Raw genomic sequence first — 12,767 nt, 5'->3', positions numbered from 1 at the left:
CTGAGGGTGTTCCTACAAAGAGGACATCACACACGTCACACCTTGGATTTTTTGTCCAAAAGGACCACCTCCCCAGTGCACTTGACAGAAAAGACTACCTATGAGTCAAATTGCCAGAAAAGACCATCTGGTTCATGGCAGCAGACACGCTAGCCAACACGTGTTGCCTGCCGTCACGCGCTAGCTGACACCTAGCGCCTCCGTCATCAAATGGTCGCTGACCGTGGAGCCATGCACGTGTAGCACGCCACGCAAACAGAGGATACGCTTGCATACACAGGTTTTGACCGTATTTACACGAGAATGCAAGTTGAGTGATCATAAATTCGTCTTTCAAAGTTTTAGCATCAAACTGAACATCCAAAAGAAGTTCTGTGAGTTATGGTGATATTGCCTCTTTTATTACGGTTCAGTATAGTCCCCTTGTCTAGCACGACTCATCACAGCATCGCACGAGGTTTCGTCCGCTGTCTCCTTCCGTGCTCGCGCCTCTCTCATCCAATCCCCACTGTCGAGAGCTCCAATCCACTTCCAATCCAATGCATCCACCATCCAATTTGCCACCAAATCAAAGCTAACCATGCGTCGCATCGACTAGCAGCAGCACGCCAGAGGGCATTGAGGAGGAGGCAGGAGCAGCCGGATCCGTCGAGCTGCCCGCACGGCGGATCCAGATCGACGGCCACATGCGAGAGGTGTGGAGAGCGGAGCGTCGGAGGGAGGCGTCCTCGGAGCAACGTGCCGCCGCCTGGGATGCATCTCAGCGATTGGTTCTAGCTAGGATTTCAACCAACAAATCCGCCTCCGAATCTCGGCAATGGAGTCGCCGCCGCTCAAGCTCCCGGCCTGCCGAGATGAGGACAAAATCAGCACGCTCACCGATGACCTCCTACTCGAAATCCTCGAGCGGCTCGACCTGCGTGAGGCGGTCCGCGCCGACGCAGTCTCCACGCAGTGGGGGCACCTCCCCCACCGGGTCTCGCGCTGTGTTATGATTTTCGGTTTGAGATTTTTCTCGCCCCAGGTAGAGATGGCCGAATTTCAGGCATTTTCAAAAATTTCGACCAAAATTTGAGCAAATTTAAACTGGAATTTGACTAAATTTTGACCAAAAATTGTCAAATTTGACCAATTTCGGCCAAAGATAGATTTCGCCCCAGGCCGAGATGGCCAAAATCCGTTTTTTCGGCCGAAATTCAAAACACAGGTCTCGCGCCTGTACCTCAACGCCAGCCATTTTCGCCTCTCCAGGATGCGCGAGCGCATGGATGCGTTCACAGGTGCAGTGCGGAGTTTGCTGAGGGAGCGCGAGTGCGATTGCAACAACAGTCATGCTGTCAAGTCCCTCAGCCTCCTCTTCTACCTGTCACCCTCCCCCCACTTGAGCTCCATCGGCCGCGCCATTGAGGACGTTGTCAGCCGTGGCGAGAGCAAATGGCTCCATTTTGGCATAGGCTCGCCATACAAGAGAAAAACACACTGCCCTGTGGTTCGCCGAGTTTGGGCAGCACTTCATGTCCTTCTCCCTCGACTACCATCAGTCTTTGCCTAGTGTTGCAGCTAGGCTCGTGTGTGCATTGCAGATATGGCACAACAGATACATTAGACCATAATCTCAAGTGCAACTTCACTCGGATTTATTACCATGATAAAATGTAGCTGGTTAATTATGTGTCAATATACATAGAATTTGACATTTTGCATGGCAGTAATTTCTGACAATTTTTTTGTTACATTTTTCGTGTTCCCATAGAGGCATATATAGGGCTCTCTCAAATGCACATCTAATCCACTATGGGATGCTGAGAAGAGATACATCCCAGTGTGGATCTTGCGAATTAAAGTCATATTCTGACCAACTGTACATTCAAATTTTTGCTTTGTTTCCAACATCCCCTTATAATTAGTTTTAAAAAGAAGCACATCTTGTACGAGGATTGAGAATATTGCCACTATGTAATGACAGCAAATATGAGTGCAAGGAAGTTATTTATTGCACTGAGAGTTTCCCTTTGTCTTAAAATTCCATTGAAGAAGTGGTACGTAATGTTGTGATGTGGGATGATTTACTAGGTCTTTCTTTAGAAACATCAGCTTCATTGATTAAACACCGCCAGCAGGGTTAAAAGTGCCTACCTCAGGAACAATCTTGGAGCTCATTGGATCGCTAAAACTTGGTCAAAAATGGAATGTTAACTTGCACTTTCTGCGATGTAAATAATGAATTGTGTCACTTTTCATTGGGTTCTTCCATGAGTTTCTATTTTGCTCCAGATTTAGCACAGTAACAATGCACTTTGGTGTGAGGCGGTTTGGAGCTTAGGCTCCAATGAGCCTAAAATTATTTAAATGGTAAAAAAATCATACTTAAAAGTTTCAAAGAAACTGAAAATAATTCACATGTATATAGATATATTCCATAAAAAGTGTGATTTTTTAAGAGATACTCCCTATTTGACATGTGAGCTGCGTACAAAATACAAAGATAATCCTACTACAGGCTGAGAGGATGGGAATATTATAGGAGATACTTCTTCAAGCTGAGATGATGGAGGAAGCAAATCTTGATGATAGGTACAAGGACAATACCACAATCCTACCTAGCAAGAATCATGATTGTTGTATTATCGCACTCTCTTCTTTTTATGTTAAGTTTGATTGCAGTTCTATCAACTTCTTTTTCTGCAGCCCAACCACCTTCCCTGCGGCCTACCTACTTGCTCCTGAGGGGTGTGACTCATTACTTCCATATCCCTAATTGGAAAGTTCTACCATGATCCCTTGCACCTGGGAGTAAAGAGCGGCGTGTGGGCGCGGGCTCCGGGGGCTCCCTCCTCCGAGAATCTACCGCTGCGGCTGGTCTTGTGTGTTAGCAGTGCACACAAGATGGAGGCGAGACGCGAGCTAGGTCAGGCTGTGGTGGCGTGGTGTGGTGTGGGAGAAGGAGAAGAGGGTTGGCGCTTGCACATATATGGAGGAGGGAGGGAAGGTGGACACGATATGCAAGTGCGAAGGGCGGAGTGATAGTCCAGGAATTAAAGATATTTGATGAAATGCCCTGTAATGAGTCAGAATGATGAGGAAGAAGAAAATGATGTGGTGGGGTAAAACATGAACTAGCTTGAATTGCCACATGTTGACTAAATTCAAAAACCACATCATGCCATGTACGAAGCTGCTTCGAGTCATGATAGGGACTAAATGTGGCAGGTTTTGAAAGTTCAGGGTGCAAATTGTCTGGTTTTGAAATTGAGGATCATAATGTGGCTAGTATTGAGCTTGTTGCATAAGTGGTGGATGAAATGTTAAATTTTCTCATTTCTATTTCAAGGTTTCCCATAGTAATAAAATTCAGAAAAGACGCGAGCAGATCATAATACCGTAGCCAATTAGAAAAATCAGTTCTCAAATATATCATGTTGTAATGAAAACCCATGTTAATAATTAATTGTTTGAACACAAATATCTAAAAAATAATCAAAGGTTATGACTGATTGGGCGCAACCGTAGCACTAGCACCAATAGTGGGGTACTTCTTTTAAGGAGATTATTATCATTCTTTAACAATCACCATATTATTATTTCCATGGGCAAGGAGGATCCATGTGTGAGTCGCTCCTTAATTCGATACCTGCTAGCTTCATCCACATGGGATATTCCGGACTCAAGGTCAATGGCATTGCAATTGGCGCATGGGGATTTACCACGCAACTCAATTCTCTTTAGGCCCAAAGCACATTCCATGAAAAGCAATAGATAGTTTGTCACCTTGTCTTCCTCCTCGAACCATTTCATCACCAATAACTTTAGGTTCAAGTGCTTCCACTCCTTTGGATGGTTCCCATAACATGTTGGTCTTCTTGGCAATATTGTCGGATGTTTTGACACATGAATGTCGATTTCGAGATAACTTCATGCATGGACACAAAAGATAAACAAATATTACATTAGAACAACTTAGCAACAATTGCAATTGCATTTATTGGGAATTTGTAACCAGCTCAATACAAGTATCCACGTTTGAAGTGAAGTTTACTGTAAATTTCAGCAGGGCTGGTGCAGCTTCGACGATAAACATGGTCCAGCTCAGATCACAGTCAGGAAAGATACAGTAAAGATATGCGTGGGTGAGGTTTCTGAATATTGTGGTGAGGTGCTTGGGATGTTCTGGTTGAACCCAAATCTGCAACAAAAGCAAGAACACTATAGACAGCTAAAGTTAGTAGTGAAGAAGAAATATAATATGTAGATGCAGAGCAGCAGTGGAATTCATGTGGCATGGAGAAATAAACGTACCAGCTTCGCAACCAAAATTCAGATACAGTTCCAAAAGGTTTGTGGCAATCTTTGAGAAGCACTCGGTCAGCACAAATGGCGCTTGCCAAGCCCTCGCGCCAGAAGCGAGGCTCACTTGGCGAAGCTTGGGAACGTAGCCGAAGTGCACCGGAGGGTTGTCGAGCTGCCAAGATTCGTACAACATTTTCCTGAGATTGCGTGAGGTGTTGCTGCTGGTGGGCGGCGGGAATATGTGAAACTTGAGGTATTCGGTCTCGCCACCGCTGACGACGTCCTTCACGGTGCGGCCGATGGAGCTTAGTTGGGGAGGGTCCGATATGTAGAAGCTGAGGACGAGGGTCTTGATGTTACGGCTACCCTTGCACGCTGCGGCCGGAGGAGGACACACCGCCAGCAACCTCCGTGCTGCGCCGGTGAACGTGTCCATCATCTCGACCGGTGTGGCGCCATGGAAGTGGCCGATGTGCAGATGCAGGCGCGAGAGCTGGTGGGGGAGGTGCCGCCACCGCGTCGAGACTGCCCCGGCCCGGAGCGCCTCAGGCAAGTCGAGGCGTTCGAGGATTTCCAGCAGGAGGTGGTCGGGCAGCAAGCCGATGTTGAACGGCGGTGACGCCATGACATGTTTGGAACGCCGATCGATTGATTTGTTTGCTCTCGGTGGGAACTCAGGAATCCAACACGGTGTCCGCTCGATGAGATCATTAGTAATCTATAATTTTCTTCGAGAATCCTTCCCGTTTAAACCCTAGAGTCACACGAGAAACCGAAAAATATATATGAAAACCCCAGGGCACCAGCCCAGCCCAGCAACAGCAGCCCATGCGCCGAGTTTGGCGTGCAAATAACAAATGTGAGTAGACTAAAAAAAAAACAAATGTGAGTTTGTCTAAAAAAATTTATTTTGAGTCCCTCAAAAATTAAGGAAAACGCTATAACTCACCCGGCGGATCGCTGGCTCGTGTTCATCGCCTTCTCTGCACGCCACGTACCCCATGGCCACTAACACTAGTTTTTGCAACTAGCCCATTGTTGCAATCTCCCATCGCAGCAACGACTGTTGCAGGATCTGATCTTTGAGATAAGTCACTTCTTGTGCTCCTCCCAAGCTTCCGTCGAGTCCGCCTCCTTCCCGCGCTGTTCTGACTACCGCGAGCTCCCGTCGAGCCGCTGCCTTTCCGTGCTGCTCCGACTGCCGCCACCGGCTCTGGCCGACGACTAGCACGCCGACAAGCTTCTCTAGCGAGCTGCACCTTGTTGTAAGGCGTGCGACCAAAGAGACCGAGCTCTGGTGTCCTCATGTTGCCCCGATCGCTGCCACTAACGCTTGGCATCGGCAAGCACACTGACTAGCTTCTCGGGCGAGCTTCTCCAGTGTGCTTCTTCAGCAAGCTGCACCAGTGTGCTTCTTCGGCAAGCTGCACACAATTACCACTAGAATGCTCACTGTAATATGTATGATGTTGCAAAAGGTTTTCTGTAACACAAGCTTTGTTGCAAAAAATATGGTAAAAAGCGGTGAACAACGATTTCTACAACGCATCCTTTGTTGCAAATATTTTCTGCAACATTACCTTTGTTGCAAAAGATTTTTCAAAAAAAAAAATAAACGCTTCGAAGTGATTGCAACAAGCATCCTGTTGCAGAAGGCCTTCTACAACATCACTCTTGTTGCAAAGGGGTGACTACTTCCGTGGGTAATCAAACGACGATTAGCGTGTCCATCTAATGGTCAGAAATGCGGCGGCGTATCTTTCTCATTACCCGCCGCCCAAAAAAACTCTATTTAATAAAGGAAATTAGTAATAAGAAGCATCAGAAACAAGTAATTTAATTTTCACACCAGCACTTAAAATAGAAAGCCCGGCTTTCTTAGGCCATGTTCGGATCAAGGCGTTTTTCTTTGCAAAAGCTCCAACATTATTACTAATTAATGTACCCCATTTACCTCCCGTCAGCACCTGACGGCTTAGTGCGGTGGGGCCACCTTTGCCGAGTACCCAAGAAACTAAAGTTGGCAAACTTTGGCGCCCAACTTCGTCTTCCTTCTCATTTAAACCGGGCGTCCGCTTCGTCTAACTTCCACATTGAGGTCCCCCCAGCTGCCGCCGCCACTACACCAAGCTCCTACACATCTATTGCTGCCGCCGAGCCTTGGGTCCGCCACCATCGTCGTCATTGAGTCCATGCCTTCGTCCCGATCTGTCCCCCCCCCCCCAGCTCGCCGTCGGCCTCCCCACATCGACGCCAACATCCCGCACAAGCCCTCCAAGGTGAGCTAGGTCGCCATTGCTCCCCCCATTTTCCTTTAGCACCTTTTTAATATGGAAATTTGATATATATATATATATATATATATATATATATATATGGAAAATATATGGATAACATGGATATGATATGGATGTTTTTATTTATTTATTTTTATTTCTGTTGTATAAATGGATGCATGAGTTTGAGAGGATATGTGTGAATGCAATTGAAGATGAGAGGATATAAAATTTTAGTTTGCATATATAGGTATAGGTCAGTTGATGTGTACTAGAGTTTAGCAATATGGAAAGAGAAAGAAAATGAAAAGAAATTTAAAAATAAAAAGAAGTTAGTATGTACATATTGTTATATGTTTCATATGTTGCTTTAGTTTTTATGATGAATATATAATGTCATGCTTGTATAATTTTGTGAAGAAGGATGACAATAGGTTATGGAACGGGGTGTTTGAGGTGCAGGCGATGCCGCGAAGTTATTGAAGATGAAGGAGATCACTTTGTGGTATGACACCTCAAAGGGTAGGGTGGGTGCGGCAGATCATGTGATCATACGCCTCACTGAAGAGGAGCGGCGGCGGATTATTGCCAAATATAGTGAGGTGACCATTGATAATGGAGGTCCTTCTCTGGACGATGGAGGAGGCCGATGTCCGATGATATCGATTAGACATGGCACTAGGGAGATTACCACTCTCGCATTCCCGCCAAGGCAGATCCAGAGGTGGCCTAGACCGACACAGTGTCGGTGCCTGACAGTCACTCGGATCAGCCAATTCATACCCCTGATGGCGTCCTAGGGGCCGCTGCACCATACCCTGCCACTCTGCACCGCTCCTCACGTGTCCAGGTGGAGTCACCTCGCCACCCAAAGACTGAAGTTGCTAATTTGATAACGTAGTACATATATATACATATGCTACTAGTACTCTTAATTTGAGAGTCCAACTTGCCTAGTATGCATGAACTACTATTACTTTGGTTGTAAAACTAAATTCATGCATCTAGCTTATGCAATGGTTTCTATGCTTGCATGTGTCTGATATGTCTAGTACTTTTTGTAGTACGTGTTTCGTCTAACGGCCACTTGACAAACATTACCATCTTTTTCACTGCTCTTTCTATCCCCTCAATTCCCCCCTCTCTCTTACCACCACGTTGTGGTTTAAAAGTTGTGTATTGGCCTCTTCCTCATCATACCACTTTTGCATACCCTATGGCAGGACCACATGCAAAAGGGGGAGTGGTTCCAACACTTCCTCGGTCGATTTCCTGCGCCCCCTCTATTGCGGGCCACATGGCGTCTAGCCCAAACTTTTCTTCGGGAGGGGGCCACCTCTTATGAGTTTTACTCCTTGCTTGTGTTTGAGTGGGTCATAGGATCATGACAAACCCAAAGAGAGGCCAACTCCGACAGTTAACCAAGGCTTGTTGTCGAACTAATTTTACCAAAAAGTGATGATAATAAGATAATCATATGAACAACAGGAAGTCTTTTAAGATTTGGTTGTCAACATTTTTTTAAGAAAGCTATTGTTAGATACCCCATAGTATTTAATTTGATAGAATCAATAATGCCTGCGGAAAGAGTTGTCTAGAGGAATGAAGTTGGAGGTGATAGAGATTATTACATCCCAAAACTTGTTGTGCAATTATATAAGATATTGCTTTACGTGTGTCTTATGAATCATTTTCCCCTCTCTTGAGAAATGTTGACAACTGTGCTAACCAATGAACAATCTACCAGAGTCTTGGCTCGGATTTCGGTTATTGAGTTGGTCAACATGTGTAACAAAAATTTATAGCGGTTAATATTTTGGCTTGTGTGTTTCAGTGAAAAGATGGGTGTACTCCTATGTCCAATGATCATAGATGCAGATGGGATAAAACCCAGAATTAGTCATGAGTGCCCAGCTTCCCCACAACAATACCTCAAAAAAATCAAGCCCAATTACTAATAAGCGCACCGGAGGTTCCGAAGGGGAAGACATCGCCTGGTATGAGCCAGCTTGCTCGTATCAGTGTTCGTACCATCAACCTCCATGACGTTAACACTGACATCTTCCAGGGAGGCAGTCAGTGTCAATCCGTGATGCTTCAGCCTAGGAACCCTATTCAGCACACCAGGACCATATAAGGAGAAGAAAACCCTTCGATGAAAGGACTCGAGTCGAGTCAGTCATCAATCCATTCATCCAGGAAGTCACGAGCCGCCACCGCCATTCCCATTTACCACTGCCATATCCATCCCCATCCCCATAGCCATATCCATAACTTGTAATCAAGAGTACATCATATACAATGACATTGTAAGACTATTATCAATCATTCATCTTCAAGTGCCATCTACAATGTATTTTTGTATTTTTCATGTGATATACTCCCTCTGTCTCACAATATAGACGTTTCTGCAAGCTATCTGGAACAGAGGGAGTATTTATGATGTGCGAGTAATCCCCTCGGGATAAGGGCTGAGGCATAGCCTCACAGTCCCATGTACTTGCGCAACGATTTTGTTGGTTTACTTTGAAGTAACGTATGCAACATATTTGTCTCTTATCCCTACCTCATTCTACGCAGGTATCCGGGATCCTAAGAATCGATCATGTAGAGATTAAGTGCATATAAGAGCGGAAGGCTGTGCCGAACATCGGGGACAGTAAGTGAGCACAATAGCTGAAAACTATTCTCTCGGTTATAAATGGTGCAGTTATTAACCGCCAAATGTGTTGACCTGGATTCATTCTTAATAATCGAGGTAACCCCGCGAGACAATTAGGGCCTTGGTTGCACAATAGAACCACGATGCGGCAATATGTTGGTTTTGGAGTTATTTGGATGCATCTCCCACAAAACAACTTGTTGATTATGTAACAATATCTACCAGAGCCATGTTAAATATATAGATAAGATCCTAAGCCCAAGTATATGGCTGCACGTAAAACCATAAGCCCTAGCCTATTTTCCTTATTATTTTTCTTGCTTAAAACCGTGCAATTTTCAGTCTTGGAAACTAGAGCTATTATTTAACATGTGCTTGCAGAAATTACCTTCTCTATAGCAAGGCTTCTCATGGGTTCGATAACACAAGGTCCATCTTGCACTAGGTCCAGCAATGAGACACACATTTGAAACCATGTGTTTTTTACGAGACATTGTGAGAGAGTGTAAATACGTTTTTTTTTGTACACGCAAAAAAGAAAAAAGAAGAGTGTCCTCCCGTGTCTAGCACAGCACCGCACATCAGGAGGCTGTTTCTGCTTCTTGTGTCTCCTCCGGTGCTCGCGTCTCATCCAAATCCAATTCCCTCCGTCGAGAGATCCAATCCACGCACAAATCCACTTCAATCCAATGCATCCACCATCCAAGCAGCCAGCAAATCGAAGCTGACCATGCATCTCAACCACTAGCAGCAGCACGCCGGAGCTGGATCCACGAGGAGGAGGCAGGAGCCGCCGGATCCATCGATCTACCGCGCGGCGGATCCAGATCCACCGCCACCCGCGGGAGGTGAGCCGGAGGGGGGATGAGGAGCCGCGTCCTCGGAGCAGGGCGCCGCCGCCTGGGCCTGGGCCGCATCTCTGGGCTCGCTTCTATCTAGGGTTTCTATCATAGATTAAAATAGCCCGCAAAATAGCCGCGATAGCTGCGCTATAGCAGCCCGGGAGCCTCGCCGCTACGCTATGGCTGCTGCCGCGAAATCCTCCACATATCCCTATAAATGGCTCAACAATCAACAAATCCCTCCAGAATCATCTCCCCCATCAGAAAAAATTTCGCTATTTGCCGCGATTGCCAACTACGGTGGCCGCTATAGCTGCTGGGTGAGGCTGCTGCGAAATCGTTTCTCCCACGATTTTAATCTATGGTTTCTATCCATGGAGTCGCCGCCGCACAAGCGCAACGTCGGCCGAGATGAGGACAGAATCAGCGCGCTCACCGACGACCTCCTCGTCGGGATCCTCGAGCGCATTGACCTGCGCGACGCGGTCCGCGCCGGCGCACTCTCCACGCGGTGGCGTCACCTCCCCTACCGGCTATCTCGTCTGCACCTCGACGTCGCTCACTTCCAAGGCGCCACGGCGCTCGAGGTCATGGACGCCTTCACAGGCGCGGCACAGAGGTTGCTGTCTGCACTTCCTCTGGCTTTTACATGCCATCCCCTCACCTGAGCTCCATAGGCCGCACCGTCGAGGACGTCGTGAGCTATGGCCAGACAGAATGCCTCGAGTTTTGCAATATCCACGCCGCCCGCTAGCAACACCGCCCCGCTGCTCGCGGAGATTGGACAGCAGTTCATGTCCTTCTCCCGCACATACCCAGTCACCTTCTGGTGGCTCACGAGGCTTACATTCGAGCACCTTGTGTTTGGCCATTCCAACATCACTGACCTCATTAGCGCTTCCGGCAGGCTCAGACACCTCACTCTCAGACTCTGCAGACTGGTTGATCTGCACTCCGCGCTCAAGGTCGACGTGCCGACCTCCGGGATCCAGGAGCTCGAGTTCTTTGGCTTTGGGTGCACACAGATCGAGCTCATTTCTGTACCCAAGCTTAGGCAAGTGTGGTGCCAATATTTGCTCTTTGAGAACCCTCCAGTGTGCTTCGGCTACGTTCCTGAGCTTCGCGTTGTAAGACTCTTTTCTAAAGCCAAGGCATGGCAGGCGTCATTCACGCTGAGCGAGTGCCTCTCAAAGAGTGCAACGAACCTGTCGAAATTGCATCTCGATTTTTTCCACCAAAAGGTAAAACTAATTTCTACGCAGCACTTAAATATCTTCTGCATCCACGTACCATATGTTCTTCTCTACCAATTTTAGCTGTGTATTTATGTTCTTCTTGCTGCAGATTTGGATTCAGCCAGAACATCCGAAGCAGCTCACTACTATATTAAGAAACCTCACCTCTGTGTTTCTTTTGGGTATCTTCAGTGAGTGTGATCTGAGCTGGACACTATTTTTCCTTGAAGCTGCACCTGCCCTAAAGAATATTGCAGTAAGTATTAATTAGCCTTCTTTTAAATTTAGCCCACATCTTAGCATGTACATGACTCATTCTACATTTTTACAATGAAATGTTTTTCTGATATTCAGAATTAAAAACATAGCAACAAGTTAATCTAATTTCCAACCACTCACCGACTTATCACAAATACTAAAAGTAGTGCATAGAAGACGCATTGTAATTTTGCAGCGAGGCAATGTCCATGCAAAACCAAAAAAGAAAACTGCGGGATTGTATCTCATGTTAGAGTTCTCCAAAAATCCCCTTGATTAAAATTGTTTAGTACAAAGTATGTTGGTCGAAAGAAATGCAAGGAATATGATTGTAATTTCATAAGAACCCTGGAAGCATATTCAATTATGGTACTTTACCTAGGATTTACTTCTTGCAAATTCCTCCAATACTTGATAAGGGCCTAAACTTGTATTTAATTGCACTTGTTGTCACGTTGTCCTTCATGGGTTGGTGGCAAGTTTTCATTAACATGTGTTATTTACTTTCTATGTCCTTGCTCGAAGTTATCTCGACATTCTTGTATCATGAGGCTCGAGAACAGTCCCGAGAAGACCAACGTGGTGTGGAAGCCATCCAAGGATTTGAAGCACCTGAACTTGAAGGTGTTGCTGATCTGCGGGTGCGAGGATGAAGACAAGGTGACAAACTATACAAGGCTTGTCGTGGGACGAGCTGTGGGGTTGAATAGTATCATGCTTCATGGTGAATACCCATGCGAGGACTGCAGTGCCACTGACCTTGAAAGACACAAGATGGGTAAAGCATCCAAGGTGGGTGAAGCTAGCAGACGTCGGATTAAGGAGCGACTCACACATGGATCATCCTCATCTGTGGAGATAGTTATCTGTTGATGGATATGGTCAAGGAATGCTTGTAGTCTCGTAACGCTCCCAGGCTTGGAGCAGCTAGAGCAATGACTGTGTGAGGCACACCCAGTTGTGATTCCAATTTCTATTTATTGATAGCCTGAGGATACTTGATTGATGTGGACCTTGCAGTGTAGCTAAATTATGTGTGTACTGTAATCTTGCTGCATGCTCTATCTTCTAGTTTACCGAGTAATTGCCAAATATTTGTGCATGTACTGAAAAATTCTTGAGGCGTTCTCTTTTTGCCGAGAAAACTTTCCATGTACTGAGAAATCCCCTACTCTATGATGTTTTATGCCTGGAGGGTGTCATTCAA

At 46.1% G+C, this 12,767-nt stretch overlaps 1 protein-coding gene across 1 annotated transcript; it reads left to right on the top strand.

Moving 5' to 3' along the window:
• Window positions 1-817: 817 nt before the first annotated feature.
• On the top strand, window positions 818-12,433 carry LOC109785003 (uncharacterized). The gene is made up of 5 exons (XM_020343616.1): window positions 818-976; window positions 1,208-1,461; window positions 10,810-11,308; window positions 11,412-11,558; window positions 12,086-12,433. Exons 1-5 carry the CDS (start codon window positions 818-820, stop codon window positions 12,431-12,433), a joined length of 1,407 nt encoding a protein of 468 aa, XP_020199205.1.
• The last annotated feature ends 334 nt before the right edge of the window (window positions 12,434-12,767 follow it).

Source organism: Aegilops tauschii, chromosome 5 (genome assembly GCF_002575655.3).
Source record: "Aegilops tauschii subsp. strangulata cultivar AL8/78 chromosome 5, Aet v6.0, whole genome shotgun sequence".
In the NCBI taxonomy this organism is placed as follows: domain Eukaryota; kingdom Viridiplantae; phylum Streptophyta; class Magnoliopsida; order Poales; family Poaceae; genus Aegilops; species Aegilops tauschii.
This window is presented reverse-complemented; position numbering and strand designations above follow the sequence as displayed.

Excerpts from the sequence above, each read along its gene's own strand:
- LOC109785003 (XM_020343616.1), top strand. The coding sequence starts at position 818 with ATGGAGTCGCCGCCGCTCAAGCTCCCGGCCTGCCGAGATGAGGACAAA. Across the intron at positions 1,462-10,809 it reads CATTTTGGCATAGGCTCGCC|GCCGCCCGCTAGCAACACCG; the intron begins ATACAAGAGAAA and ends TGCAATATCCAC. Across the intron at positions 11,559-12,085 it reads CTGCCCTAAAGAATATTGCA|TTATCTCGACATTCTTGTAT; the intron begins GTAAGTATTAAT and ends CCTTGCTCGAAG.